The sequence below is a fragment of the Zonotrichia albicollis genome, chromosome 14, assembly GCF_047830755.1.
Source record: "Zonotrichia albicollis isolate bZonAlb1 chromosome 14, bZonAlb1.hap1, whole genome shotgun sequence".
In the NCBI taxonomy this organism is placed as follows: domain Eukaryota; kingdom Metazoa; phylum Chordata; class Aves; order Passeriformes; family Passerellidae; genus Zonotrichia; species Zonotrichia albicollis.
The window spans coordinates 7,261,726-7,288,388 of NC_133832.1; the positions used below are offsets into that span (position 1 = coordinate 7,261,726).

At 42.3% G+C, this 26,663-nt stretch overlaps 2 protein-coding genes across 3 annotated transcripts in view; one reads left to right on the top strand and one right to left on the bottom strand.

Moving 5' to 3' along the window:
* Positions 1 to 12,738, bottom strand: part of LOC113458935 (uncharacterized) — a 25,925-nt gene extending 13,187 nt beyond the window's left edge. Inside the window, exons 1-4 of the mRNA XM_074551754.1 lie at positions 12,688 to 12,738; positions 12,367 to 12,522; positions 11,701 to 12,300; positions 51 to 96 (exon numbers count right to left, since the gene is read on the bottom strand). Of these exons, the coding sequence (XP_074407855.1) occupies positions 51 to 96; positions 11,701 to 12,300; positions 12,367 to 12,522; positions 12,688 to 12,738 (853 nt within the window). The remainder of the gene's footprint in view (positions 1 to 50; positions 97 to 11,700; positions 12,301 to 12,366; positions 12,523 to 12,687) is intronic.
* On the top strand, positions 11,361 to 17,652 carry SLITRK2 (SLIT and NTRK like family member 2). 2 transcript variants are annotated; one of them, XM_005484505.4, is made up of 2 exons: positions 11,361 to 11,683; positions 12,700 to 17,652. In XM_005484505.4, exon 2 carries the CDS (start codon positions 12,743 to 12,745, stop codon positions 15,311 to 15,313), a length of 2,571 nt encoding a protein of 856 aa, XP_005484562.2. In that variant the 5' UTR covers positions 11,361 to 11,683; positions 12,700 to 12,742; the 3' UTR covers positions 15,314 to 17,652. The 2 variants fall into 2 exon arrangements, with proteins under 2 accessions (XP_005484562.2, XP_005484561.2); XM_005484504.4 differs by lacking the exon at positions 11,361 to 11,683 and adding an exon at positions 12,034 to 12,172.
* Positions 17,653 to 26,663: the final 9,011 nt, after the last annotated feature.

Consider the following 26,663-nt stretch of genomic DNA (forward strand, 5'->3'; position numbering starts at 1 on the left):
TCTATACAGAAATGTTTTCCTGTAGCCAAAAGCCAAAGGAGAGAATTTACCTTTCTGAATCAGCAGTAGGGTCCACAGCAGATTCATTAGGGGAACCTGAAAATAAAAAAAAAAAAAAAAAAAATTGGCTTCTGAAACTGCCACTTCCACCAAAAAATTTTTAAATGGTTATGGCCTAAACTATTTTTTCCTTTACTCTCCAAACACAGTGTAGCAAACTGAAAATCAAATTCTCATTTAGTGCTTAAACAGTGAATAATGTTAGCAAAACAAAAATAAAGATTAACTATACAACTCATATTAATATATAGTAATATATATTATATGCCTAAATTTTAACACAATGTCAAGCACTATGCTCATTCTTGTTTAAAATTAGAATTAGAGTCTGTCTATCAAAATGGCTTTTAATAAACTCAAAAGTACATAAAATTTTTCCTGTAAAGGGAAAAGTGTATCTGAATATGCCAACAAAGATGAAGGTAATTAAAAAGCTTTTTAAAAATAGGATAAAAAATATAGATAAAATAAATCCAGTTAATCCTTTTCAGGACCTAATTAACCTTAAAAACAAAGTCTCCAGCCTTTCCCATGGATTTCAATGCAAGGGAGAATGTCCCAGGGAGAATGCCACAAACTATAGGTCTGATTTAATGGAGTTTTGATTGAGGATAAAGGCAGAAGAGTCAGCCTGTGGTACCCTCTCTTTGCACTGAAAAGTGTCCAATTCCAAAGGCAAATGCACTGAGCTCAGCCATCCCAATTAAAGTGTCAGCTGCTATTCAGCATAAGCAAGGATAGCACAAAGAATGCAAAAGAATCAGCCAGGGCAGCATATTCACAAAGGCAGCACAGCAATTGGTGTTGGTTAGGGGACAGCAAAGCCCAACACCTGTTATTTAAACAAACAGATGTACATACTTATATGTATATATTTGCTCATACAGAGCTAACATATATATATATATATATATATCACAAAAAATGTATAAAAAGAAGTAAAATCACTGCTTTCTCTAGGATATTCTCTTGAATCTTTGTATGAACAGTAGTGGAGCTCCAGCTGAAGCAGCAGTATCTTGATGTTGAAACAGTGTCTTCTTGCTGGAAGTAAAAAGTGTTAAAAAGAAATATTCAAAGGCAAATTTTTTTCACAGGCAGCTACAACAACTCATCAGGCATGCACAGCACACATAGACCCTGATCTTACACTGCTGTCAGCCTGCCAAAACCCCTCATGGCTCTGGAGGAATTTCTGTGCTGAGATCGGGATCCCACAGGGTCATTCCCTGCAGTGGTGCCTGGCACACATCTCCCACTGCCATCTCTGGAGGTTCTGCCTCAGTGCTCGTGGCACTCTGCTGCATTCAGGTTAAATCACCTGAAAAGCTCCAGCATCCTCATTTCCCAATGCCTACCGGTTACTGTATTTTTATCAGAGAGGACGAGAGTGACAGAGAAATTCCTGCCAAAGGTTATCTCTGAGTTCATGGTGTGTGTCCTTCTGCTGCCACATCCAATCAAGCATTAACACTGTTCCAGGCAGCCTCCCTGGGACGGCTCCTGAGGGGCCAGCAGGAATTTCTGCTGCAACAGGGAGGACAAGCTGGGCTGGCACCACAGCTCCATGTGGACATGGTCAGCCTTCAAATGGCTGTGAAATGACCTTCCAACTCCAGCTTTCCAGTGCTGCTGTTGTTTCCAAGAACTGAAGAGACACAGCCCATCGAGCTCTGCTCAGCACGAACAAAGCTCACCCAGAGCAGTGGAAATCCCCCCAAATCCTCTGTGCTGGTTTGAAATGTCCCAAAGAAAGGCCAGGGATGTTCTGCTCCTCCCAGCCTCCCTGGGGCTCACTGAAGGAGGCTCTCTGGGGGATTTGGAACCACTGTGCTCACACTGAAGGAGCTTCAGCCACTTCTGCAGCCCATGAGGATCAAAATTACAGGGGAGGCTGCAGTGTAATGCTGGGTCATTTCTGCTTCCTCTTATCTGACAGGAAATTCATTCCCAAAGCTAACACAAGACATTCATAAAGTCCTTCTTAAGCTCTTGAAGATCCACCTCAATTTCCTCTAAAACAGCTGGTGTGGGTTTACAATAAATAAGAATAAACTGGTACACAGCCCATACTCTTGTAATTGGCACAGTGATAGACTTGGAGCCCTTTTCAACATTTGAGAAGCCAGATAACCCAAGCTAGCAGCAAGAGGATCACCATGAAGCATAATTATTTTATAGCCCCTATTTAATTTTTGGAATATCAAAATTTATGACAATCACTAAAGCAGACTGATTAAACCCTAAGCGTAAACACACCATGAAACAGAAGTTGTTTTGCTGTCACCCCAAGTAAGCATCTATTTGCAAAGTACATGGCAATATCAAAGAGCTCTCTATTGATTAAACTTTGAAAATAAAATTGCACCACTTATCATATGTTGTTTGCAAAAATGCCAATCATTATAATACTCACATAAGCATACTGTGTCTTCCCCCTGAACTCGTTAAATTTATTACTGAGACTCTATCCTGAGCTGCCTACATGTGGAAAAAATATCATTCAGATAACGCATTAACATTTATAACCAGTATTTAAAGCTGTGCATGGTGCCATCTCAAATGATAAGGGTCTTGTCAGCATTTCCAGTATAAGCTTCATTTCAGGGAATGGAAGAAGGGAGGGAGTGGCAACTCTGCGTTTCAGCAATTTTAAATGACACCAACAAGAAGCCTGACATACAAGTTGTCAATCTAATTGTACTTATCTTTCAGAGATAGGTGCATCTTTCATGTCCACATTCAGTTTAAAAAATAGCAAAATTCTCACTACATCATTGTAAGCTACCTGGCAAGCGCTGTCATTCTGCTTGTGCATACAGCATCCCACACAATTATAATTCTAGATCTAAGCCTTCATATTACAAAAGCTCTTAAGGTATGGAACAAAAATGATATGACCTCTCCTCACAGTTATACTTGCTCTCTAGAGGAGAAAGAAAGAGATAAGCAAAACAGCTAACAATACAACAATGAGGGCTGGTTCATGACTCATATTATCAGATGTTCCTGTGGTATCAAAATACTAATGCTGAATACAAATTTTAATGCCAGAAAAGACAAAAAATAACAAGAATTTTTGGGGTGAGAAACTCGTAGGTGCAATGCATCTGCCATGAGCCCAATTCTGCTACAGGTACCATGTAAGCTATGATTTGCCGAATGACACCTGTTAGCTGTTGAGGTTCAAGTATTCTGCCAAAAGAAAAGATGTTTAAGATATTAGTATTAGTACAAAAAAATGACAAAAGACAATGGTAGTTGTCATAAGGCAAGAGAGGCTTCTGAAAGACACATCTCTAAAAAGGAAGGTATTGAAGTGCTTATACCTGAGATGATCTGGACCACTGGACAGGTCATAAGTAAATATATGCAAAGGAGGGACCTCAGATCTATAGAATTCTAAGTGCATCAGTAACACCTGCTAGAAATAATAAAGCCAAACACTTCTGTGTGCAAAAGCAACAATATTTCTAATCAGAAAGCTCAAATGCTAACCAGTGTAATGGTTGTAAAGCAAAAACACTCTGAGCAAATATGCATGCAAATGAATTTTCCAGATTCCAAGGTGCAGTTGATTACCAAGGCTAACTGAGCTGTCCTCTTCTCTCCCAGCTTTACTTGCTGCTCAGGCACACAGTGGACATAAAAACCTCCTGCTGTGCAAAGGATTTTATTGCTTTACAGGAAAAAGACTAATAGATGATAAAACAGAGGCCATATAAAGGATGGGCAGTTGTTCAAGAATGATATGCTTTGGAATGGAAAGAAATGCCATAAGAGCTATGGAATGCATACACACACTTCATATTGAGGCCAAAGCTGCTCCACGTCACGTGGAATCTCAGGGGCTGGAAAGGCACCACACAAAGAACAAGGTCCATGCTGTGCAGCATTGGGGCACACACTCATCCATGGACTATCCCACGGATTCAGGTGTCCCCCACCACCCCCTGGCATTTAGGCTGGAAAGCAGTTGACTAAATATCTTCAGCATCCAGATTCCAATGACTGCAATAAAGCAGGGATATTATCCTAATCCTTCCCTTCCTATCGTCCTTTCAGTTAATGTGCACGTTTGGCATATTTCTGATTTGCTTCGGAATGAATCCATCAACCCAGAGATGGTTCTGAGGACAGCCAGGAAAGCAACTCCAAGGCCAGGTAAACAGCAATGTTAGAAATTTTGACATCAAGCAGCTTTAAGCACCATCAGAGTTTGACCACTGTCAGTAGCTGACGAGAATCTGAGTATGCCTATTTTCTACCCAAGCACCTACATCTCATCATAACACATCCTGCTAGATACTCAGGATTTGTGTGTCTGTCTAATCCCCAGGGCAGAAGCCAGCTGGAATCTTGGCCCCATGAAGCCAAAGGGAGATTTGTCTGTGGCTGAAGTCTGGGTCAGGATTTTATGTATGTTTATTTTGTGCTTTGTGCAATAACAACTCAGGGAGCTACTTCAGATGCCAAATAAATTTTGAGGTTTCTGTGTAATTTGAAATACTTTATAAGTGATTCTCCCTGACAAATTAATGCAGCCACCATTCTCACAAGTTCTAATTGTCTCATCAATTTCTTTTCATGCCACTTGCGGTTATACATCATGCTTCAAAGTCAGCATGTGTACAACCAGCCTCCACAAGACAAATATTATAGGGTATTTTTCAGGTAAATGATTACTGCTCAGAGACAGTGAAGTTACTGGCTAGAGTGTTGTGGAAAAGACTGCGGAAAAGCAGAGAATGTTTTGCTTTACTTTAAAATTGAAGTATTTAATTCTTAGAGAATTACATGTTTTTATCATTGGAAAAACTTGTGGGTCAAGATAAAAGAAAAGTGGTTTACTAAAGCAAAGTGACAGGCATGTGGAAACAAAAGAAAACAAAATATTTATTCTCAGCACAGTGGTGCTGTCCAGCCACTTGCTAGGATGTAGGTCTTCATTAGTGGTTGCTCTAGAAAACAAACATCCTTGTAACAAATGTCATCTCCTCCCTCTCTTAGCTTTTAGTGCGGAGCAGACATCACGTTGTGTGGAATATCCCTTTGGCCAGGTCACAGAATCACAGAATAATGAGGTTGGAAGAGACCTGTAAGATCATCAAGTCCAACCTGTGCCCTACCACCTCAACTAGACTATAGCACCAAGTGCCACGTCCAGCTGGGGCCAGCTGCCCTGGCTGTGTGCTCTCCCCAGGACTCTCCTCCTGCCCAGCCCAGTGAGGGCAGAATGTTGGCGAGACAGCCCCGAGGCTGTGGGAACACTGCTCAGCAGCAGCCAAAGCTCTGGTGGATTATCCACCCCCTCTGGCTGCCGGTGCCCAGCCCAGCACTGCAGGGAAATGAGCTCCAGCTCAGCCAGACCCAGGTCAGCAAGCCAGGCTGAAATCCCCCACCCACCTGGGGCAATCCTCACTCACTTCTCCACTGAAGGAGTGGGAAAATAAAATTGCTCAGAGCAGCACCTTTCAGCAGATTTGGTTCCAAACTTTTGTGAAGGGGGGACCTTGACTGACAGCCAGGCATACACACACCATGTGCACATGCACAATTACACTCTTCTTAGAAACCAGGTGAAAAAACAAAAGCCAATGATTATCCAATTCTTTCTTCAGTGGGCAGCTATTCACAAACATCTCATGGAATGAATTTAATGGAAGGAACTTTTGGGAACACATGGAGTCTGAAAAAATGCTGTTTCTTTTCTACTCATCTCATTTTTTTCTGAAGCGAAACCAGAACTATGTGACCTCTGTGCATAATGACAACTCAATGACACAGCTCTCATTCTGAATGTGGAATAAGAAATGCTCACCATGAACTGCTCAAAAATAATCCTCAGGCCATGATTATTCATAGAAATTATTTGGTGAGTAATTTCAATTAAATAAATTCAAGGAATCAAGAAAAATAGGCTAAACTAATAGAATGCATTATTTATGATGAATAATTCATTTGGAGGAACTTTCTCCCACTATTGCAGAAAGCCAGCTCAAGGCACAGGGCACTGAAGTCTCACTTAAGCCCTGTTTTGAGGTCTTAATTGGGGGCTTTCATGATGAATCACTCCAGGCTGGCCCTCTGCCCAGGACTGAATTTCACCCATTGCTCCTGCTCCTCACATATTTCTTGATATGTCATTAGCACAGTGGAATTTGTATTCTTTCAACTTTATTGCCATAAAAATGATGATGTGGAGAGATTTCTTTATGTTCCTTTTACTACTAAAAACTAAAGAGAAAAAAACTTCTCACATGACCTCACCAGACTTTCAACAGAGAATGTTCATCATATCCATACATCAACTGCATTATGCAAATATGGGCCCCATGTCCACTGAAGTAAGGCAAGAAGACACAATAATTTAAACAAGACTCTCCAAATCATTAAAAACACTTGTGTGCACTTGTGGTTACATGATGAGATATTTCCAGTTAAAACATTCACGGTATGTAACACATAGATTATGACTCTGAGGAAAGCTGAAAAAATGTACTTGTAAATGGTAGTGGTAGAAATTACTGTGGACACACATTTGAAACACAATAAATAATACATCCATTGTTGTTTTAAGGATGGGAAAATAAAACCATAAAACCCCACACTTTTCTTTTTTTTTTTTTTTTTTGTTCTTGTTGCTCAGCAATGCCAGCACAGAATATCTATCATCAGGAAGATTCATCTCGTTGTTCCTATCAGAGAAAAAGAGCCATTGACATGATGAAACAAAGCACTTCCAAAAATATTTAAAGCACTCAATAAAACCTAAGTGCCGACTTTGAAGCTAAGTATTTGTTCAAAGATCTGATCCAAATCCCACTGAAATCAGTCGGAGTCCTTCCACTGACACCAAAGGGCTTTGGATCAGACATACTACTTTCCTGAATAGGATGAAGACATCCATAAATATTAATTGTCTCAGTGCTATGCTGGGTCCTATGATAAAAGGTGCGAGTGGATATTTGTTTTTCTAGGCAAGAAAGAAAAAAACTGGGGTAAATCTAAAGTAATGATCAATTCTTAATTGCACAGTGGTGAGTCTGTCAGTATCCCCAAAGCACAGGCTACCAGGGATGCCTTCTGAAAGACAGCTTCTTTATCACATTTCCTGCTGAAACCAATATTTCTGCCATTATAACACACTAAATTCTCTTCTTAAGACAGTCAGGATTAATGATACAAAAAATCAGAGGCTGGTAGTTCTGCTGTTGCAGTTTTTACCACCAGGGTGGAATCACACTGTGCTGTTATGAAACAGATTACCCCAGATCTATTGAAACAAATAATGATGTATTCTCCTTGCAAAAAAATCATGTTGGAGTTAGATAACGGGTCTCAAAAATGCCTAACCTTGGCCAGGGTCTGAGTCTTTGCAGGAAGCAAAAACTGAGGGAAAAGTTAGAAAGCACAATCATTTAAAGTCATAGTTCATTAAATTCTTTCATTTTTACAATAGGCAATCATGAAGTGTCAGTGAACAGTACTCTGAAGTAGGCCAGCCCTCCATATGTTTGCATGGTTGGGAGAAATGGAGCTAAAAAGCACATCTGGAAACCAGAGAAATTCCTTACAGCTGATGGCACAGGCAGTCACTGATTGCCAGCAAAAGGGAACTCAGCAGACCCAGTCTGGAGTGCCCCTCTGCCCTCACACTGCCTCATCCAGCAGCTCTCCTTCCACCAAGGCTTCATCCCAAGGGTCTCCCTCCTCTGCCTCCCTCGGCACATGGGGCGGTGGCTGGGCAGCCTGGGATGGACACAGGGCCAGGAGGGCACAGGCTGCCCTCCCTGCCTCTCCTTCTTCCCTGCCTCTCATGCTCACCCTCCTTCACCCTCCCCTGCTCATTCCTTGCCCAAAGAAAGGAGAAGCCAGAGACTCCTCTTTCATCCTGTCCTTTACTGCACTTCCCAGTGCTGCTGGATGAGATGAAACTGTGGATTACAAGTAACAATTATTTTGCATACTGTTCACTGCTAAATCTGGGAACTGTTTATTTCCTTAAGAATTCCTTTTAAGTGATGGTCAAAAATTCACTTTACAGTATAGGAAAGACCACAAAAATGTACATAGTTATGGAAGTAGAATATCTCCAGCTACATGGAGATACACACATGCACAGAGAAAGCCAGAATACAAGATATTGCTGAAGAGCAGTGATGATTACCTCAGAACCCTAAAAGCTTACATGGAGTAGGCATCTCATGTGCAGTTCAGGATTACAGGATGAGAAACATATGAGATCAGCAAACACCTACATTTACAAATTCCCATTGTCTTACTGCATCACCCATCATGTTGTGTCCACAGAAATCAATATTGGCTTCTACTTATAGTATGTGAATAAACATTTCTTTACTTGCCAGCAGCATCCAAGTTACCTTAATAGATTCTAATGACCAGTAAGACTTATATCCTACCCTCCATCCAACTCACAGAGTTTTGCTTTGTTTCTTGTTGCCTTCATTTCTTTATTCCATAAGACTTGGTGCATACGTTTATTCCTTCATTTATATACAGAGAAGCAAACCCAGAAAAACTGACAGGTAAAGATGTGTAAGTAGTATTTAGTATCCACCTGCAGATACAATGTGGAGAAAGAAAATTATCTCCACATTTTTCCAGACTTTTTCTTCTCCTTGATATTTACTCTCCCAGAAGGACAACAGCATGATGTGCACTAGGCAGGAAGGGTAATGATCTGTGCCAAATTTTATGTGCTTATGCTTCATGCTGTGGTCTGGCTTTTTTTTCCCCTGCCAGCAGACAGATAAAGTGGTGGCTTCAGGACTGTGCAGGAGCCAAGAGCTGCACTGGTGTATGGAGGAGCACAGGACTGACAGACTGTTTGAAGCAGGTTAAGGCTGGCACCAGGCAAGTATTCAGTTCATACTTGCTCTGCAGCTGTCTGGGAGTGTCCCCATGGGAAACAGGTAGGGGATAATTAAGGGCTCTTAAGACAGCAGACAAGGATATTACAAGGATAAACATTTCCAACTGAAGACAGTTAGATGCAGAGTTGTAGAGAAAGCCCAGTCTTTTACCTGTGGGGGATGAAACCTATTGGAACAATTTACTGAACATGATGGCAGATTTTCACCATAGGCAATTGCTAAAATATGCCTAGCTATGTTATTGGGTTTCATTTTTTTTCTTTTTCCTATGAAGTATGATCTAGTTTGAACAGGAATTAATTCAAATTTAGCTGATGGCCTGGGTTATGCAAGATTCAAAAGCCAAAATGGTTCTATTAAGTCTCATAACCTATGCAACTGTACTGAGTTCTCATGACTCTGCACAAAAAGGAGCATTGAGGGAACACAGCTAAATATTTGGGACCTCCACAATGCTTACAAATCAGACATAACCTTGAGTTTGCCCAAGCCCTCATGGGCTGCTGTACCAACCTGCCTCCTGGCCTTTTATCCCTGGAGGCTCCCAGATAGTCACAAACTAGAAATGTTCCTCCATTCAACGTATAAAATAAAAAGGCCTTAAAACAGGTGGAGGAAAAAAGCTGTTCTTTTACACTCTGTTTTTAATTGAAGGGATTATAAAACACTTCAGGCATGCTGAGAAATCAGGACTTTGTTCCTAAATAAAAAGCTGAAGCTATTATTTTTTTTTTTAATCCTTGTTCCTCCTCCTACAACCATGGTTATTATATGCATGCATTTGCAGTGTAATAGAATCAGTATCATCTCTGTGTCTTATTACTGTTGCAATCCCCTAACATGCTGTTCCTTCCATCCCACATGAATCTGGTAATTACTGCTGAGGCATGCCATGTGTACGCTCTCCCTTCCCAGGCAGCATCAGCAGTGCCACAAACACATTTCCCACCTATCAGTAAACACAAGCAAGTGGGATAGTGCATGTTGCCTCATAAGCCAGTTCCAGGGCATGGTCCTTGCTCACCAGAAAGCTGCACCTGGCTGAAACTCATGGACATAAAATAAATGTACACTCTGAGACAAGGGAAAAATGCACTGAAGTTACTTGTGCCTTCATTTTTGCTATGTTGGAGCGAGCCCTGTGAGAGCTGGCAGTGCTGTGCTGGGCTGCTCAGGTGAGATGTGATGGAGGGAGGTCACAGGAGCCTCTTTGTGCCCCTGTGTGGGCCAGGTGTGTATGAATATGCTCCCTTCTGAAAACAAAACAAAAAAAAAAATCAACCTGGGTTTCCTTTTACCTTCTCTTTTTAGCCTCATGCCCCTAGACTGTGTTAGAAAGAGCTGAAAACAGGATTTGCTACAGCCTGTAACTAGTCCAATTTTGCTCCCCAAACACCATATCCTCATGTTTAGAGCAGAAAACAAGCAAAAAATCTCACAGAATAATAATCTGGCAGCTGGTGTATTAGTGTTGTAAAACAGCAGATCTGCCACACAGATCTTTCCTGATCTTAGCAATTTTCGCTCCTGAATTCAGCTGGATAAAGAGTTGGAAAGGAGCAGCTCTGAGTGCATTTCAGAATCCCAATCTTGTTGAAATTCACACAGCACCGCACCAAAAGTGTGCTCCAGTGTGGGATGCTCCTGCTCTTGCCACAACCTCTCCAAATTTTAGATAGGAAAACTGCAACTGTTTCAATCCCAAACGCAAACTCCAGCACTATTCCTGTCCAGGAGCACTGCAAAGGCATCTGTGCTGGCTGCTGCAGGATGTTACCTTTTCCAGCCTCAAGAAGAGAGATAAAAATAGACAGTACATTTCTGCTGCTCCTAAAATGTGGGCTCTGATACATAATGGCTAAAGAATACAACGAGATGACAGTACCACTTTTGCCAATTTCAGAACTCTTTTGGCAGCAAACCTTTATATTCTAGAGACTAAGTGCATATAATACCCTATAAGAATCTGGCAATAATGCACCTTGCCCTGCTAGCACTTTAAAAATTCCCTGTAGAGTGCCTTTTTGTCCCCTCCCCGCAGTGTGAACCCAAAGTTTTACCTTTAGATAGAGACCAAGAGCAGCCATCCTTTCCCATCACACAGATCTGTGCCCAGGGCATGGAGCTTAAGCAAAGTCACAATAACCCAGATCAAACATCTTGCTCTTTTTAAAGGCAGCCAAACGCTATACCACAACATTTCAATGGGGCAGTGGGGCTAATCCAGCCAGTGGGAATGATGGTGTTAGATGTGGTTAAATCTGGCTGTTCAGTACTCGGGGCAGCGTTCCAGAGGGTGCAGGGGTTCAGGCTTGGGACTGCCGCTGCTTGGCAGCCCGGCTTGGTGGAAGGTGTTGAACTTCCCTGAACGTGCAGAACACCAATGTGCAGGGCAGAGCTCGGCACGGCAGTTTGGGAAGGGGGCTGGCTGCTCCAGCCGGAGCGGGGGATCCATGCTGATGCCAGATCAGGATTTGCAGCACCGCTGCTCGGAGAGCCAGATTGTGCATGTGTGTGATGTGTGAGATGTGTGATGTGCGATGTGCGCGTCTGTGCGGCGTGTGCGGAGGATGTGTGCGGGCTGTGCGTGTGTCCCTGTGCGGTGTGCGTGTGTGTGCGGTGCGTGCGCGGTGCCGGCTGGCTTTTGCCAAAGGAGCTGCTTGACTTGCTCTCTATTTTGAGGGCGCGGATTCAGGGACTCGGGGCCAAGAATTCTCCGGACCCAGGTAAATCCGCTCGTTACCTTATTCCCCTTCCCGGCTCCGAGTGCCCGCGCTGTCCTGCAGGTGCTGTCAGAGCGCTCCCGCGAAGAGCGGCCGAGCCGGGAGCGGAGCCGGCTGCGAGAGCCACCAAGGGAAGGGGGGACGGCGACTGGGACAGGGGGGCTGGGAAAAACGTGTCCCCCCCGCCCCCGGCTGACGTCAGCGCGGCTCCGCGCGGGGCACCCGGCAAAAGCGCCGCGCCGCGCCGCGCCCCGCGCACTGCCCGCGCTCCCGCAGCGCCGCCGCTCTCGGCCCGCGCCCGGCCCAACTTCCCGCACAGCCGCGGCCGGGACGGGCCCGGCCGGGACGGGACGGGACGGCGGCGCCCCGCTGGGCTCCTGCTGAGGCGTGAGCGGGCGATGCCGCTCGCCGCCGGGCGCCTGGCTCCCGGGGCGCGGCGGCTCTCGGCGGCGGGCGCTGCCCCCACTGCCCCCTCGGGCGCCCCGAGAGCAGGTACGAGCGCGGGGGCGGCGTGGGGAGCGCGGGCTGGGGGCGCCGCTGCGGCGGGGAGGGTGTGCTGTCAGTCCGTGTGAACCCCGGGTTAAGACGCTGTCAGTCCGTGTGTTACCCGGGTTAAGATGCTGGCAGTCCGTGCGTTCCCCTGTTTAAGATGCTGGAAGGAGCCGGGCGCCCCGTGGCCGTGGGACGGGCAGCGGGGACGGGATCGGGATCGTGCTGCCGACGGCCGCCGGGGCGGAGGCGGCGGCCGCGACGGGCGGGGGATCGGGCGGAGAGCCCGGCGCTAGGGACCCGGGTTTGGGGAGCTCCCCGACGGGGCTTTCCCCGCAGCGGCTCCGCAGGCGCTTTCCGAGAGGAAAAGAAGGGAGGAGGGGGGAATTCTAGAGGAGTTTGGAAGTCGCTGCCTTGCAGCTCCCCTTCCCCCCCAGCCTTCCGACCTGCTTTCGCTCTCCCCGTGCAGCCCCTGCTCCCGGCAGTGTTCACTGGGGATTTCTTCTTTCTCTCCTTACCTGTCTCAAAAGGTTTGACTGTAGGTACCAAAGCGGGGATCGACGGCGCATAAAGATGCTGAAGGGTGCTTGGTTGCTCAGTTTGTTAACAGTGGCTGGGATCTCGTGGACAGAGAGTCGCAAACCTGCCAAAGACATTTGCAGCAAGAGCCGCTGCCCTTGCGAGGAGAAGGAGAACGTGCTGAACATTAATTGTGAAAACAAGGGATTTACAACCGTCAGCCTCCTCCTGCCGCCCCCGTCCAAGATCTACCAGCTGTTTCTCAATGGGAACGCACTGACCCGCCTGTTCCCCAATGAGTTCGTCAACTATTCCAACGCCGTGACGCTGCACCTGGGCAACAACGACATGCAGGAGATCCGCACGGGGGCCTTCAGCGGCCTCCGCACCCTCAAGAGGCTGCACCTCAACAACAACAAGCTGGAAGTGCTGAAGGAAGACACCTTCCTGGGCTTGGAGAGTCTGGAGTACCTGCAGGCTGATTACAATTACATCAGTGCCATTGAAGCGGGGGCATTCAGCAAGCTGAACAAGCTCAAGGTGCTGATCCTCAATGACAACCTCCTGCTGTCCCTGCCCAGCAATGTCTTCCGCTTTGTGCTCCTCACTCACCTCGACCTGCGGGGCAACCGGCTGAAGATGATGCCTTTTGCCGGTGTGCTGGAGCACATTGGAGGCATCATGGAAATCCAGCTGGAGGAAAACCCTTGGAACTGCACCTGCGACTTGCTGCCACTCAAGGCCTGGCTAGACACCATCACCGTGTTTGTGGGCGAGATAGTCTGTGAGACCCCCTTCAGGCTTCATGGGAAAGATGTGACCCAGCTCACCAGGCAAGATCTCTGCCCTAGGAAAAGCTCCAGTGATTCAAACCAGAGGGAAAAACACCCTGTCCTCTCAGACCCACACGTCTCAAGGCTATCGCCCACAGCCAACTCTGCCATCAATCCCACCAGGGCCCCAAAAGCCAGCCGGCCACCCAAAACTAGGAACCGCCCCACTCCCCGTGTCTCTGTGTCAAAAGACAGGCAAATATTTGGACCTATCATGGTTTACCAGACAAAGTCTCCTGTGCCCATCACCTGCCCAGCTGGCTGCATCTGTACGTCCCAGAGCTCAGACAATGGCCTAAATGTTAACTGCCAAGAGAAAAAGATAAGTAACATTTCTGATCTGCACCCCAGGCCAACCAGTCCAAAGAAACTTTACCTTACCAGTAACTATCTGCAAGTCATTTATAGAACCGATCTCACAGAGTACAGCTCGCTGGATTTGCTACATCTAGGAAATAACAGAATTGCAGTGATACAAGAAGGTGCCTTTACAAACCTCACAAGTTTACGCAGGCTTTACCTTAATGGCAACTACCTTGAGGTTCTGTACCGATCCATGTTTGAAGGGCTGCACAGCCTGCAATATCTCTACCTAGAGTACAATGTCATCAAGGAGATCCTGCCACGCACATTTGATGCTCTGAGCAATCTTCATCTGTTGTTCCTCAATAACAACCTGCTCAGATCCTTGCCTGATAATGTCTTTGGAGGCACTTCCCTCACCAGGCTCAACCTTAGGAACAACCATTTCTCATACCTGCCTGTGAGAGGAGTCTTGGACCAGCTCTCGGCTCTGATTCAGATAGACCTCCAAGAGAACCCTTGGGACTGCACGTGTGACATCCTGGGGCTGAGGAACTGGATAGAGAAAGTCACTGACCAGAACAACCAGCAGTCAAATCCCCCTGTAGTTATCAATGAAGTAATCTGTGAGTCTCCTACCAAGCACTCTGGAGAGCATCTGAAATTCCTGAGCAAAGAAGCCATCTGCCCGGAGAACCCCAACTTGTCAGATTCTTCTCTCCTCTCCATGAACCAGAACACTGATACCCCCCATGTCGGTGCCTCACCCAGCTCCTACCCAGAATTACACACCGAAGTTCCGCTGTCTGTCCTAATTTTAGGCTTGCTGGTTGTGTTTATCCTGTCAGTTTGTTTTGGGGCAGGTCTGTTTGTCTTTGTCCTTAAGCGCCGGAAGGGGGTGCAGAGCATGCCCACCAGTGCCAACAATGTAGATATAAGTTCATTTCAGCTCCAGTATGGGTCTTACAACACTGAGACCCACGATAAAACTGAAGGACATGTTTATAACTACATTCCCCCTCCTGTTGGACAGATGTGCCAAAACCCAATCTACATGCAAAAGGAAGGGGATCCAGTTGCCTATTACAGGAATCTCCATGACTTTAGCTATAGCAGCCTTGACCACAAAAAAGAAGACCCCACCAGTCTTGCATTTACCATCAGTGCAGCTGAATTGCTGGAAAAGCAGTCCTCACCAAGGGAACCAGAGCTCCTGTATCAAAATATTGCAGAAAGGGTCAAGGAACTCCCCACCGGAGGATTAGTTCATTATAACTTTTGTACCTTACCCAAAAGGCAGTTTGCCCCTTCATATGAATCCAGACGCCAAAATCAGGACAGGATAAATAAAACTGTTTTATATGGAACTCCCAGGAAATATTTTGCAGAACAGTCTAAACCTGAGCATCCTTTACTCCAAGGAAAGCTACAAACAGAACCAGACTACCTCGAAGTTCTGGAAAAACAAACTGCAATCAGTCAGCTGTGAGGGGGGAGGTGGGAGACAAAAGAAAATTTTTTAAATGAGCTCAGCATCATATTTCTTTGAGTCTGAACTCAGTACTGATGTCATCTGTCGCATTCCCAACATTTCCACTTTTTTAAAATCAGAGAAGGAATGAGAGAGAAAAGGAACCCTTGCAGCATAGCAGGGATGTGGTGTTTCTTTTACAACGTTCCCTTTAAGTTATTTCTATATCTCTCTCCTTTTGACCCTTCTCTAGAACTGTCATTGCAAATGTATCTTTCTGAAATAGATCTTGCATAATTTTTTTTGATTTTGAAGGAAATGAGGAAGGGGTCTTTGGGATTTCTGGTTTTTTTTTTCTTTTTATTTCAAAATGGAAACTTAATGTATTATGTAGAAGATCTCCAAAGATCTTTTTTTCCTGGACTATGACTTTCTTTTGTAAATAATAATATACAGTACTGCTGTTTCAATTACCAACTATAGCCACTGGGCGTCACTTTTTTGTGTTAAAGTGCCTTTGCACTTTAAGTACATTATTACTTAATTGTTGCTCTTAGCTTTGATAAATTGAACCTATTTTAATGTGTTGTATTTTTGAAATTAAAAAAAAATTGTAAAATAGATCTATATGTCAGCTGCATTAAATCAGAAGGTTTGATTTATAGGAAAGCTGCCCTTCTTTAAATGACTCTAGTTCTAGGACCTTACAGACTCAAATGTAAATTATTGGGGTGTTTTTTCCCTCTAGGTTTGTTTAGAGTGACTCACAGAAATCAACTGAGAGAATTTAGCAATGGACTAGAGGTTATCAAATGCCTCAGCCGGGAATAACAGCTCATTAATAAAAGATGTTTAACACAATGTCATAGTGAACTGAACAATTAATGTCCTTCTTAATACATTGCATTGCAGCTCTAACACAGTAATGTTCAATGGCTTAAGATTATTTTCATACTTAACAGAACATTACTCATAATATTTTATGCATTGGATTAGGTATTTTTATACATTTTGGGACAGAGTTTATATTTGTAACTTTTTGGACTGAAATTAACATGTCCTCTTCTTGCCAGATACATATTTTTTTCATAAGCAGGGACACCAGCAGGGGTCATCCCACACCTCATTAAATTTATTAACATACAGGCAGATGAACCAATGCCAAAGGTAAAATTTGAACCCTGGACTCCAGAGTCCTCCAACTGAAATCAGTATGTGCATCCCACTAACTTTTGGTAGTCTGAATTGTGTCATTATCTGTGCTTTTTGTCTCTAAAGCTGAAGTAATACTGCAATAATTCTAATCTGTTAGAGAAAATCACCTTTAAGTTCACTGTCTTAAATGTTATAAAATGTTTTAAGTTAACTGAATTCCATTCTCAGCACTGGTTTTCTTAAGCCCATCAGTGAACAAATGCAATGAGTCTTCTCCTTTCCCATTAACTCAGGCCTGTTTTGCTTCAAGCTTTATGTTATCACCTTCAATTTGCTTTTCCTTCATGGAGAATATTGAAACCATTTTTATTAACAAGTATACAGTCAAACTTTATTAAACCTTATTAGCTTCTAAATAATTTTTAGATGCAAACATTATTGTCCAATTTAAACAAACAGCCCTTATTTACAACAAAAACAGTTTTGTTTTGTCTGTTCTAAATCCTTATGCAACTGGGATGGTGATCTGCATATAAAGTAGGCCAGGCTTTTCAATTCCTTATTAAAGCAATTGATGGGGTCTGAAAGAAGCACACTGTTTCCTTTTCATAAATAGGTTACTGCACATAATAATCCTTTATTATCATGCAGAGATTGAAGTGGCCTCTGCTGACTGATTTTTAGAGCTTTGCTATAGTTAATAATACAGTATCTACAACTTGGAGAAATTGTCAGCAATAGCATTTAAGCTATAAATAACTACAATCAATGTTGTTCTAATCAGGACTTTGCCAAAAGGAAGTTGCTTTATATTTAAGAGCTAAAGAGGCTTTGCATGTGTTTTGCCAGATATCTGAGTCACTTAGTAAAATGCCTTCTAATGATTTATGTGACATTTGGGTACATTAATATGCTAACATGTCAATTCTTTATGTTTAGAATCCATAGCATCTATGGCTGTTCATTAGATCAGGTTTAAAATTGAAGTGCTACAAGGAACTACTGAAGAATCAGTCTTCAAAGTGGTCTCACATCAAGAGGGAGGTGAAATGGTATCACTTTAGTTGAACTTGGAACATTTGACTGGAATTACATCCATCTTTGAGCAAGGTACTTGCTTGAAAGCTTCCAGTACTGATTGTCTTATTATGGCTCCTTCCCCTGGGTAATTAAAAGCATTTATTACTGAAACCTTGAGAAAAGTATAAGTATTATTTTAAAGTTATTAACTCTTTCCAGGTATGAATTTAGTATTGCCTGCAGAGCAAGTACAATGTTACATCTGGCAGCAGCTAGGATATTGTTATTAATTATTCTCCAGTGAGCAAGAACCACTTACAAAGGTTTATTCCCTCAGAAAAAAAAGATAATTTTTTCAGCAGAAGTGTTTTCAGTGTTCTAGTGCTGGCAAACAACAAAGATAGGGAATTGATTCTTTTAGTAACATTATATTGTTTGGGTTTAGTTCTTTAGTCTCAGTACTTTGATGTTTGCTTTAGTGGCACAGCCATACTTTACAGAGCTTGCTGTTGCTTTACATTTCCTTAGGTTTCCTAGTGGAATTTATTTAAGGACTAGATTTTATTCTGCATCACCAGTGCAAGCTAAAAAATTATTATTGCTGTAGATCTTTTAGGTTTGTTTTTATACCCTTCAGCTGACATCTTTTAGGCAATTCTTTTCATAGAGTGTCTAGGTGAAAGAGAAGATTTTTTTCAGTTACACTTAAAGAGATTTGTTTAACAGGGAAAGTGTGTCGGCAGCTGCTGGATAGAAGGTCTCCACATTTCTTCAGCTGTGCTGCCCTGGAAGCTGCTGCTTGTTAGGGGAGAGCTGCTTGCCTGAGTCGTGGCTTGATAATGAGTCTGAAAAAAAATTTCTTTCACAGTTTGAAAAGTTGAACTGTGAAAATTATGTAACCAGGTTAGCAAAGTTGTTTTTATTCCCTCAGGAAAAAGGGGTGCAAATAGTTTTCTTTCTTCATAAGTTTTCTGTTGTGAAAGTGAACCTAATGACCTTTGCAGAAACAGTAACAGTGCAGACTGAAGCACTGTTCAAACTATGCAATTATATTTAGTGAAAATGAGGAGTTCTACACTTCCAAAGCATGAACACTGGTTTTTTTTTTGGGGGGGGGGGTCTTTCTGGGTAAGTATTAGATAAAGTTTATGTAAAGTTTATCTTTATTAGATAAAGTTTATTTCCCTTTTTCTCCCCAGTGACAAAATATGTCACTTTTTGGAAAAAGTTTTCTTTGTGTCCTCAAGCCTGCTGCAGAGCCACTCTGCATGCCCAGTGGTGTTCCTCTTTTCTGCAGTCTCTGTCTTCCCTCAGATTTCACCTTTTTGGGCTCCAGCATTATCAGCTCCGACCCCACCTCTGTTATCTGCTTCCAAAGCCCTCACCATGCCCCAATCTTTCCACTTGCCTCTGTCCCTGTGGGCTGTCCATTCCTTCCCTAGCAAGCTCTGCAGGACCCATTTCAGCTCTGAAGCGAGCTGCTGTCCCTGCTCCCCCCTGAGCTCAGTCCTCGCCTCCTGCCCTGCCATTGCTGAGGTGCCCTGTGTCAAATGAGACACCTGGTCCCAGTGGTTTTACTGGGAGCTGTGCCAGAGGAAACTCTGCTTAGCTGTTCCCTCTACCCCTCACTGAACAGAGAACAGAAGCCTAAAATCACAGAGGGTTTCAGTTTCCACGCAGGATTCCCCGTGTGCCATAACCTGTGTCTAAGCAAGAGCAAATGGATGAGCTTGCTGAGACCACTGCCATCACATCACTCTTGGCTGTCATGTTGGTGAGCTGTCTTCAGCATGAGTTAATCTTGCCAAAATTAGCTACTAAAATTTTAAACTCAAACTGGTTGTGTGGTGTCTCTAGAGTAAATAGTAAAGATACCAGGCCATTCAAAGGGGATTTATTCCTGCTCACAACACAAGGTGTGAATTGGGCTACAGATATGCCTGTTTTCTTCCAGGAAGTGTAGAGAGGATAGATAATGAGTGCTGATAACAGCTAATTCCCACATAGAAAATGGTCAGGCTGGGCTGACTGCAGCTAGCACACCCACATACAACATTCATGCCCTGCTGAGTATCTGCCCATCTCTACTCCAAGATATTTTTTTCCTGTCCATGAGAACAGCATTCCCTGTGGAGTTTAAACCCTGCTTTGGTCAAATGCACTGACTTTTTATAACACCACTTGGTGCTATACAGTAGGGATTAGTTTGGGTTTCTTTCTCTTCCCACCAACACTTGAATTTGTAAAAAGTCGCACTTATTAAAAGTTTGAAGGTATAATTAGTAATGTCAAAATAAGGATACCAACAAGTTAAATTGCCTAAAAAAAAGTCTTATAGAATACTGAGCTTGTATAGGAATACAATAATTTTAAACTGCTCATGAGTGAAATGAGATACTGAAAATGTTAATGAAACTTCTTAGGCTCTTACAGGCTAATCACTGATACAGTTTGTGATTTTTCATATTACTGTTTTTACAGACAATAAACGTCATTTAACAGAGAATAACTATATCCCAAAGACCTCCCCCAACTGTAGAACTTCAAAATAACATAAATTAACTTATGCAGATGATGTGACACTTCTTGTGCATTTCCCATCACTTTCTCTAAGCGTTCCAAAGAAGTACAAAAGTTATTCTTTTCTAAGAGGATCATTAAGTCTGTTTGGATTATTGATCTCATAGCTTTTCTGGGCACAAGGCCAATCATTTTGACTAAGGTTTTTAATCCTAGCTAATGAGGGAGGTGGATTAAGGAGAAGGTTTTTGTTGTTGCTCTTTTGTTCTTGAAGGATTGGTTGGATTTTTTGAACCAGTAGATTGACATGTTTATGAATACAGATGAATAGATCATTTTGAATGAAAGAAATGTTGGAGTGGCAGTCAGAGATGCAGTCATTCTCAAGACCAAATAGGCTCAAGAGTATGAGTGAAGTTTGAAAAACAGGACGTCATAAAAGTGGCTTTCTTCCTGAGATCATAAACACAGAGGACACCGCTGTGAATACAGCAGCAGATCCTGGTACATGCTGTTAACCATTTGGAGGGATGAAATTAGAGGCCAGATGCACCTCCATTATCCTTGAGGAAGTGTTCAGGATTTGTTCTCATCCCTGGCTGTTACCCTGTGTGCACACCTATATTAGCACTGCTTCTGCATTCAGCTTGAGAAAGTAAACAAGGTGAAGTTTGGAGGGGCAGAGCTATTTGCAGTGTTTCTGAATGGTTCTTATTTCTGGCCTTTAAAATGAAATTAATTAATCATTGGTGCATTTAATGCCATAGACTTTTAAATTCTAAAGTCCTTTGTAAACTTTTTGGATCAGTGAATGTAGCTACTTACAAGTGAGCAACACAAAACATTGTGGCTGATCTTAAGAAGAAGGTGCTGTAGGTAAGGTACAGAAGGTACTGTAAATACATATTAGCAGTATAACAAATTACATCAGCATTACAAAGTTATGCAATATAATAATGTCAGGATTCTTTGTGGTGACAGAGCAAGTGTAGATTTGTCTTGAAAACACAGGTTGTGTCTTCTTGCCCTGCTTGTGCATTGCTCTCCAGAGCCAGAACTGTTAATCACCAGTTATCTTGTGAGAAGGAGGCAGAACAACCTTTTTAAAAATGAACTCTGCATTGGAAAAAGCACAGCTAATGTATATAGACCTGTTGCAGTTATCTCCTCTTGAGATAAGACATATTTCCATACAAAAGCCTGGAAAAAAATCCCCTTGAGATTGCTGATAATGTGACAGAGTCTATTTTAGAACATCTTGATTTTAGTTCTGAAAGCCTCTCATCTGAGAGTTGGAGTTAAGGCATTTTTTTGCCATGCTATGAAGTTTTGTCCTTTTCCCCAGGGATTTGTTAGAGATTTGATGCATGCCAGCATCTTAGCCAGAGAGCTGAAATGAACACAAATTTTTTTTGAGAACTGTGAAAATGTAATGACTACATAAATTTTCTTCTAATAACAGAAGAACATACAACATGATGAGGAAGCAGAGCTGTCAGAGAGGCTTATAAAGATTCCAGGGTGCAGTCAAATCTGAGGAATTCAGGTGTAGCTGCAGAGTACCTTTGTTGTTTTACACCTGAGTGCCTTCTGTGGGATGCCCTTGGATTGGCAGAGTGACAGGAATCTCACTAAATAAGAATAATCCCATTGAGCTGCCCAGCTGTGAGTGGCAGAGGGGAGAGAAAAATGCCTATGTCCTTCTTGCCATCACTTAAAATGCCATTTGGGAGTTTTCTAGACTCAATACTCATTCCCATAAATCTGAAGTCAGCACACTCCAAGTTTATGCTTCAATATGGGATTTTCAGTAATGTTTGAGTGATGCAACCTTTTGGCTATCATGTCTCTTACTCCTGGGTGAGGTTTTGCTTGGAACCTTTGGTTTATTCTATCTCTTCTAAATTTTAATTCTTAATTATTCCTGACTGTGTTCTTTCTATGGAAGTCAAATAGAATTAGCAAAATATTTGGTTTTTCTTTATCTTATTCACAAGTAGCCAAGTTCCCCATGTATCAGGCAGCTGAGACTTGAACAAGTCAAAAGTTTCAGAAGCTCAGTGATCCACTCAAGTGAGCAAAGCTTTACCCAAAGCCTTACTGCTCCCATCACATCTGCTGCGTTCTGCTAAGCTGCTGATTTTATTCAGATGAATTCCAATTTGAAACACATACACGCTAATAAGTATCTGTGTAAAACCTTATAATATTCAGCTTATAATAGAAAAAAGAGAGGGAGTTAGAGGTTGGGAAAAGCCTTTCAAAATTCTGGGGTTTTTTCCTGAAGGTTTCAGAGGGATTTATTATGATTACTAGGGAATCAAAAGGAATTCTAACAACAGTGTTGTGTAGGGGGTTTTTTTGTGCTTTTTGTGTAAGATAGTGGAGGTGGGGGAAAGAGGGAAAAAAAAGGTAGATTATAGTTGTCTTAACTGTCAAGATGTTAACAGGAGACTACCAGAAAACTAAGGAGTTCAGAGTTTATGACTCAAACATCTTACAAAAATGCCTATTTTTCTGTGGAACATCTAAAGGGAAATGGTTCACAGGCTGCTTTCCTGAGGGCTGAGAGAACTGGACAGGCTTCCTTGGAGAGCTGAGAAATCCCAGCCTTAAAGTTAGAGCAGATTTACTGTCATTCAGATATAAGCATGGCTTATGTGAAGAGATAATGGAAGTGGGGAAAATGCTTCATGCTGCAGTTCACTCCTTCATTAGTGGTATGGTTTGTAGCCTGTATTTTCTGTAACCATATTTACCATCACATCCAACTCATAAGCTACTTACCAGAGCTGAGTAGATAATTCTTGTATTTATTGATGTGGCCTTCCTTTCTGTAATGCAATGTTTACAAATTTGTTTGATGGTGGCTTAAGTTTGCCATGGCTTCTTTTTGCTCTCCAAATAATGCTTGGGGACAGTTCCTAACAGCAGAGTCCTAATGGATATTTCATAGTGAAAGCCTAAAATTGAGCTACCAAGGACTTTGCTTATGTTATCTTTTTTTTTTTTTTTTTTTTTTTTTTTTTTTTGTTTTGTAGGTAGTGAAGCAGTGGCCTTTGTTAAAAGCTCATTTGCTGGGAACTGAAAAATAATGTTCTCTTTTCAGTTCTACTAGTGACCTTGCACAAGGCATACCTGTGTCCCCATGCTTTAATTTCTGCATCATTAAATAAGGAGGATGATACTTTCTGCCTTAGTCTAGTGGGATTTACTGATGAGAAATGTTAAGTATAATTGTTTTTCAAAGCCTTTATAGCTTCATCCAAATGCAGTAACAGTGTACAGCTTTTTTTCCTTGGCATATGTTTTTCTGATCTAAGAATGTGGCGTCGACATGTCAGATTTTGTTTTGTTTTCTGTCTTTGCAGTTAAAAACAGACCATGAAGATTACCTTGTACAGGAAAAAGATACTGTCTCCTTGTAAAATAATATGAGATATATGGAATAAAATGGGTAGGCAAAAGCTGCAGTTTGTTTTTAAACCTTTGAAAATACATAGCACCCCATCTCCTCAGTTTTCCCTCTCTGGCTGAGTTGGATCACCTTGCCTGTTTCTGCCCTATAGAATCCCTTCAAAAATAGTTCTCAGCATACCAGTCATTTTTTATTCACCTTTTTCTGTGTGAAGTCAGTTGGGCTATTGCTGACAGTTTTTTTGGCAAGCGAGCCAAGAGAGGCTCAGAGTGGCAGACAGCTGCTGAAATAAGAGCCTGGCACTCTGGGGAAAGAAAGAAATTCATTCAACTTTCCTTGTCAGCCTCTTCCCTTCCTCTTTAACTTCTTTCTTTCTACTCTGTAGTTACCATAATAATTCTCTTGTCCATTGAATGCAGACTGTGGGCATATTTTTCCATATATAGCCCAACCACATACTGTAAAATCCAGCCATGTGTAGGAAAGCCCAGCATTTTCCACAGCCAATCTTCCATGGCATGATGCTTCCATGAAGAGAGCTGATTTCTAAATGTAGGACTAAAGAATCTGTGGCACCACATCCATTCAACACAACAGAGAACATAACTTCACCTCAGCTTTTAAATTTGCTTTTGATTAGCCTACTAAAATTCATTCACTGGCTAGGCCTTTTGTTCTGCCTTATGTTTGGATACTATGCCCATTTAAATTTTGAGAGTGCTAAGAATGATGCTCTCCTTTTCTTGCTGATCTATAAAGTGGGATGTGAACAATGTTCACATCAACATCAACAATGTTTTTCCTGGTTTCTACTCTGCAAGTGACTTGGGGTTTTTTGTCTGGATGGGGCAAGTGCTCTGATCCCATGCACAATTTCAGACTTTCATACTTCTAGATTATTGGCAATTGTTTAGAGGCTATTTATGTAGAACATAAGATACTTGGTACACCCACATTATTTCTGGCTGTGCAAGGTAAGCCATCTGTCCTGGACCAGCAGAAGTACATTTAAAGAGGTAATTCAAAGTAGTCCTTAAAAACACTTGTTATTCTTAATTTCTCAGAGAAATCTGAATCAAGGAAAGTAAATATTCAGTGATCCTTTTAATATGTTCGTCTTCAGCACTTTAGGGGATTATTTTTCTCTCCTTAGAAAACAGTTTATTGTTTAAGGAAGGATATCCAGAGCCTCACCTGCTGTAAACAGTGTTTACTTCCATAAACATCACAGAACTGATTTATAGTAGCTGAGGATCAGCTGTTTTGTTTTGTTAACCCCTTCACTTGAGCAATCAGCATTTATTCCAATAATGGATTGGTGCTGTCAGTGCACTGTGTTGTTCCCTTTGATTCCACTGCCGTAGAACCAGTACAGTTTGCCACTGCCTTGGAATTTTTAGTCACATTTGAAAAGAAAGAGATCTTTGAAAGTTCAGCACCTAGTTCATTTTGGGATCTTAATGAATAATTTCTGTACTAAAACTCTTTGGTTCATATATTTATACACTTGGTGCTTCACAAACCCTTTTAATTTTCAGACCTTAAGAGTTAGTAATACAACATAGTTAGGCAGCCAGGCATATTTTGTGTTCTCTTTTGGGACTTTTCACTTATTCCTAAAGATCAAAGGTTTTTAGCCGCTCTTACATCCCTATTCTGCCACCCTCAGAATTTGGATGAGTCTGTAGCCAATTGTAATTGCACTGTAACCGTAAATGTCCTTTCAAAGAAAACCAGCAGCAGAGTCCTGAGATGCACAAAGTCACATCCAGAAAGTCACATTTTACCAAGGAAGGCCACAGCTGTCTCTTTTTCTTTGTGAGCAATACATTGACTTAATCTAAAATACATTACCTTATTATCATGCAAATATTTACGCCACATTAGAATCAGACTGGCTTTCTTTGCCATAGATAAGCTTCCTGTGTTACTGCAGATAATGAAAATCCAATTTCTGAAAATGTTCTCTTATTGTTTCTTTTTTCCTTTGCTTTTTATTGGTGAAGAACTTGCAATTATTTGCTCTTATTCAGATGTTCCAGAGGAAGAATTGAAGTCATATTTCCCACACATTAAGATTCTGATAATTGAAATTCACTGCTTTCTCTTCTTTCTATTGCCTTTAAATAAAGGAATGTACTAGGGAAAAAGACTCAGCTCAGTCTGGAATGATACAAGTGCAAGTCAGGAATAACTGAAAACAGTTTTGATCACCCTTTGAAATCCTCGATTAAGCAATTTTGCTAACACTCAAAGAAATTCACTGCAACCTTTTGATTTATTGCACAATAGGTAGAAAGCTGCTTTTCTTCTTCTGGCTCTTGCCCTGCCAATGGATATTTGTTCTGTAAGTAGCACTGACATGAAAAGTCTGAAGTTGTCCATTTTTCTCCCTTTGACCAAAGTTCCCTTGGTAAACAGAATACCATGAGGAGAGCGGCGTTAATCCTCTAAGTTTAGCTTTGTGAAAAAGCCACACTGAAAGCTGTGAAAGATTTGAGGGAAATGAGCAAAACTTTGTAAGTCTTGCCAGCATCTTTCCAGAACACTTCCCATTATATGAGATTCCTATTTAATAATACCCTTAACAGTTTCTTCCATATTAATAAAATATGAGCATGGAAATAACAATGGCACGTCCCCTTCACCGAAGGAACTCCGCTTAGCAACATGGATTGTGATGTTGATTGCAGTGCCAGTTCTCTGATCTGTTGAATTTTGCTTATTAACTGAATTAATTGAACTGATAAATTGAATTTTGCTGCCTCTGGGCTGAGTAGTCAGGATGAGTAACTGCTAGGCTGCTTCTGCAAAGGGGAAGCAAGGGACAGAAGAGGAGCTGTGGGGACACAAGAAGGAACAGAGGGCAGACACAGAAGCAAAGTCTTGAAGAGGTGTTGAAGCCACAAAAAATGAGAGCTCTGCCCTCCTAGCAGCGTTCCCCACAGTCACACATAGAGACAGGTTCCTCCAGCATGGCATTCCATCTCACAGTAAGGTTTTGGTGGGCACAACCAAATTAGACACTGGGCGCCCAGCCTGTCTGCCTACCCAGGACCTGCTTGCAGGGCAGTTGGCCTGGGTTGATGTCTATCCATCCAAAGCTGTCTGCCCTCTCCTAAACTTGGCTAATATGGTGAGAAATCTAATGTCCTGGTAGAAATGCCATTCTAAGGGCTTGGGAATTGGGTCTGGAAAGCTCTGTGCTTCAGCTGACTGGGAAAGTAGGAAGGGCACAATCAGCTTTCCTCGAGA

Excerpts from the sequence above, each read along its gene's own strand:
- SLITRK2 (XM_005484505.4), top strand. The coding sequence starts at position 12,743 with ATGCTGAAGGGTGCTTGGTTGCTCAGTTTGTTAACAGTGGCTGGGATC.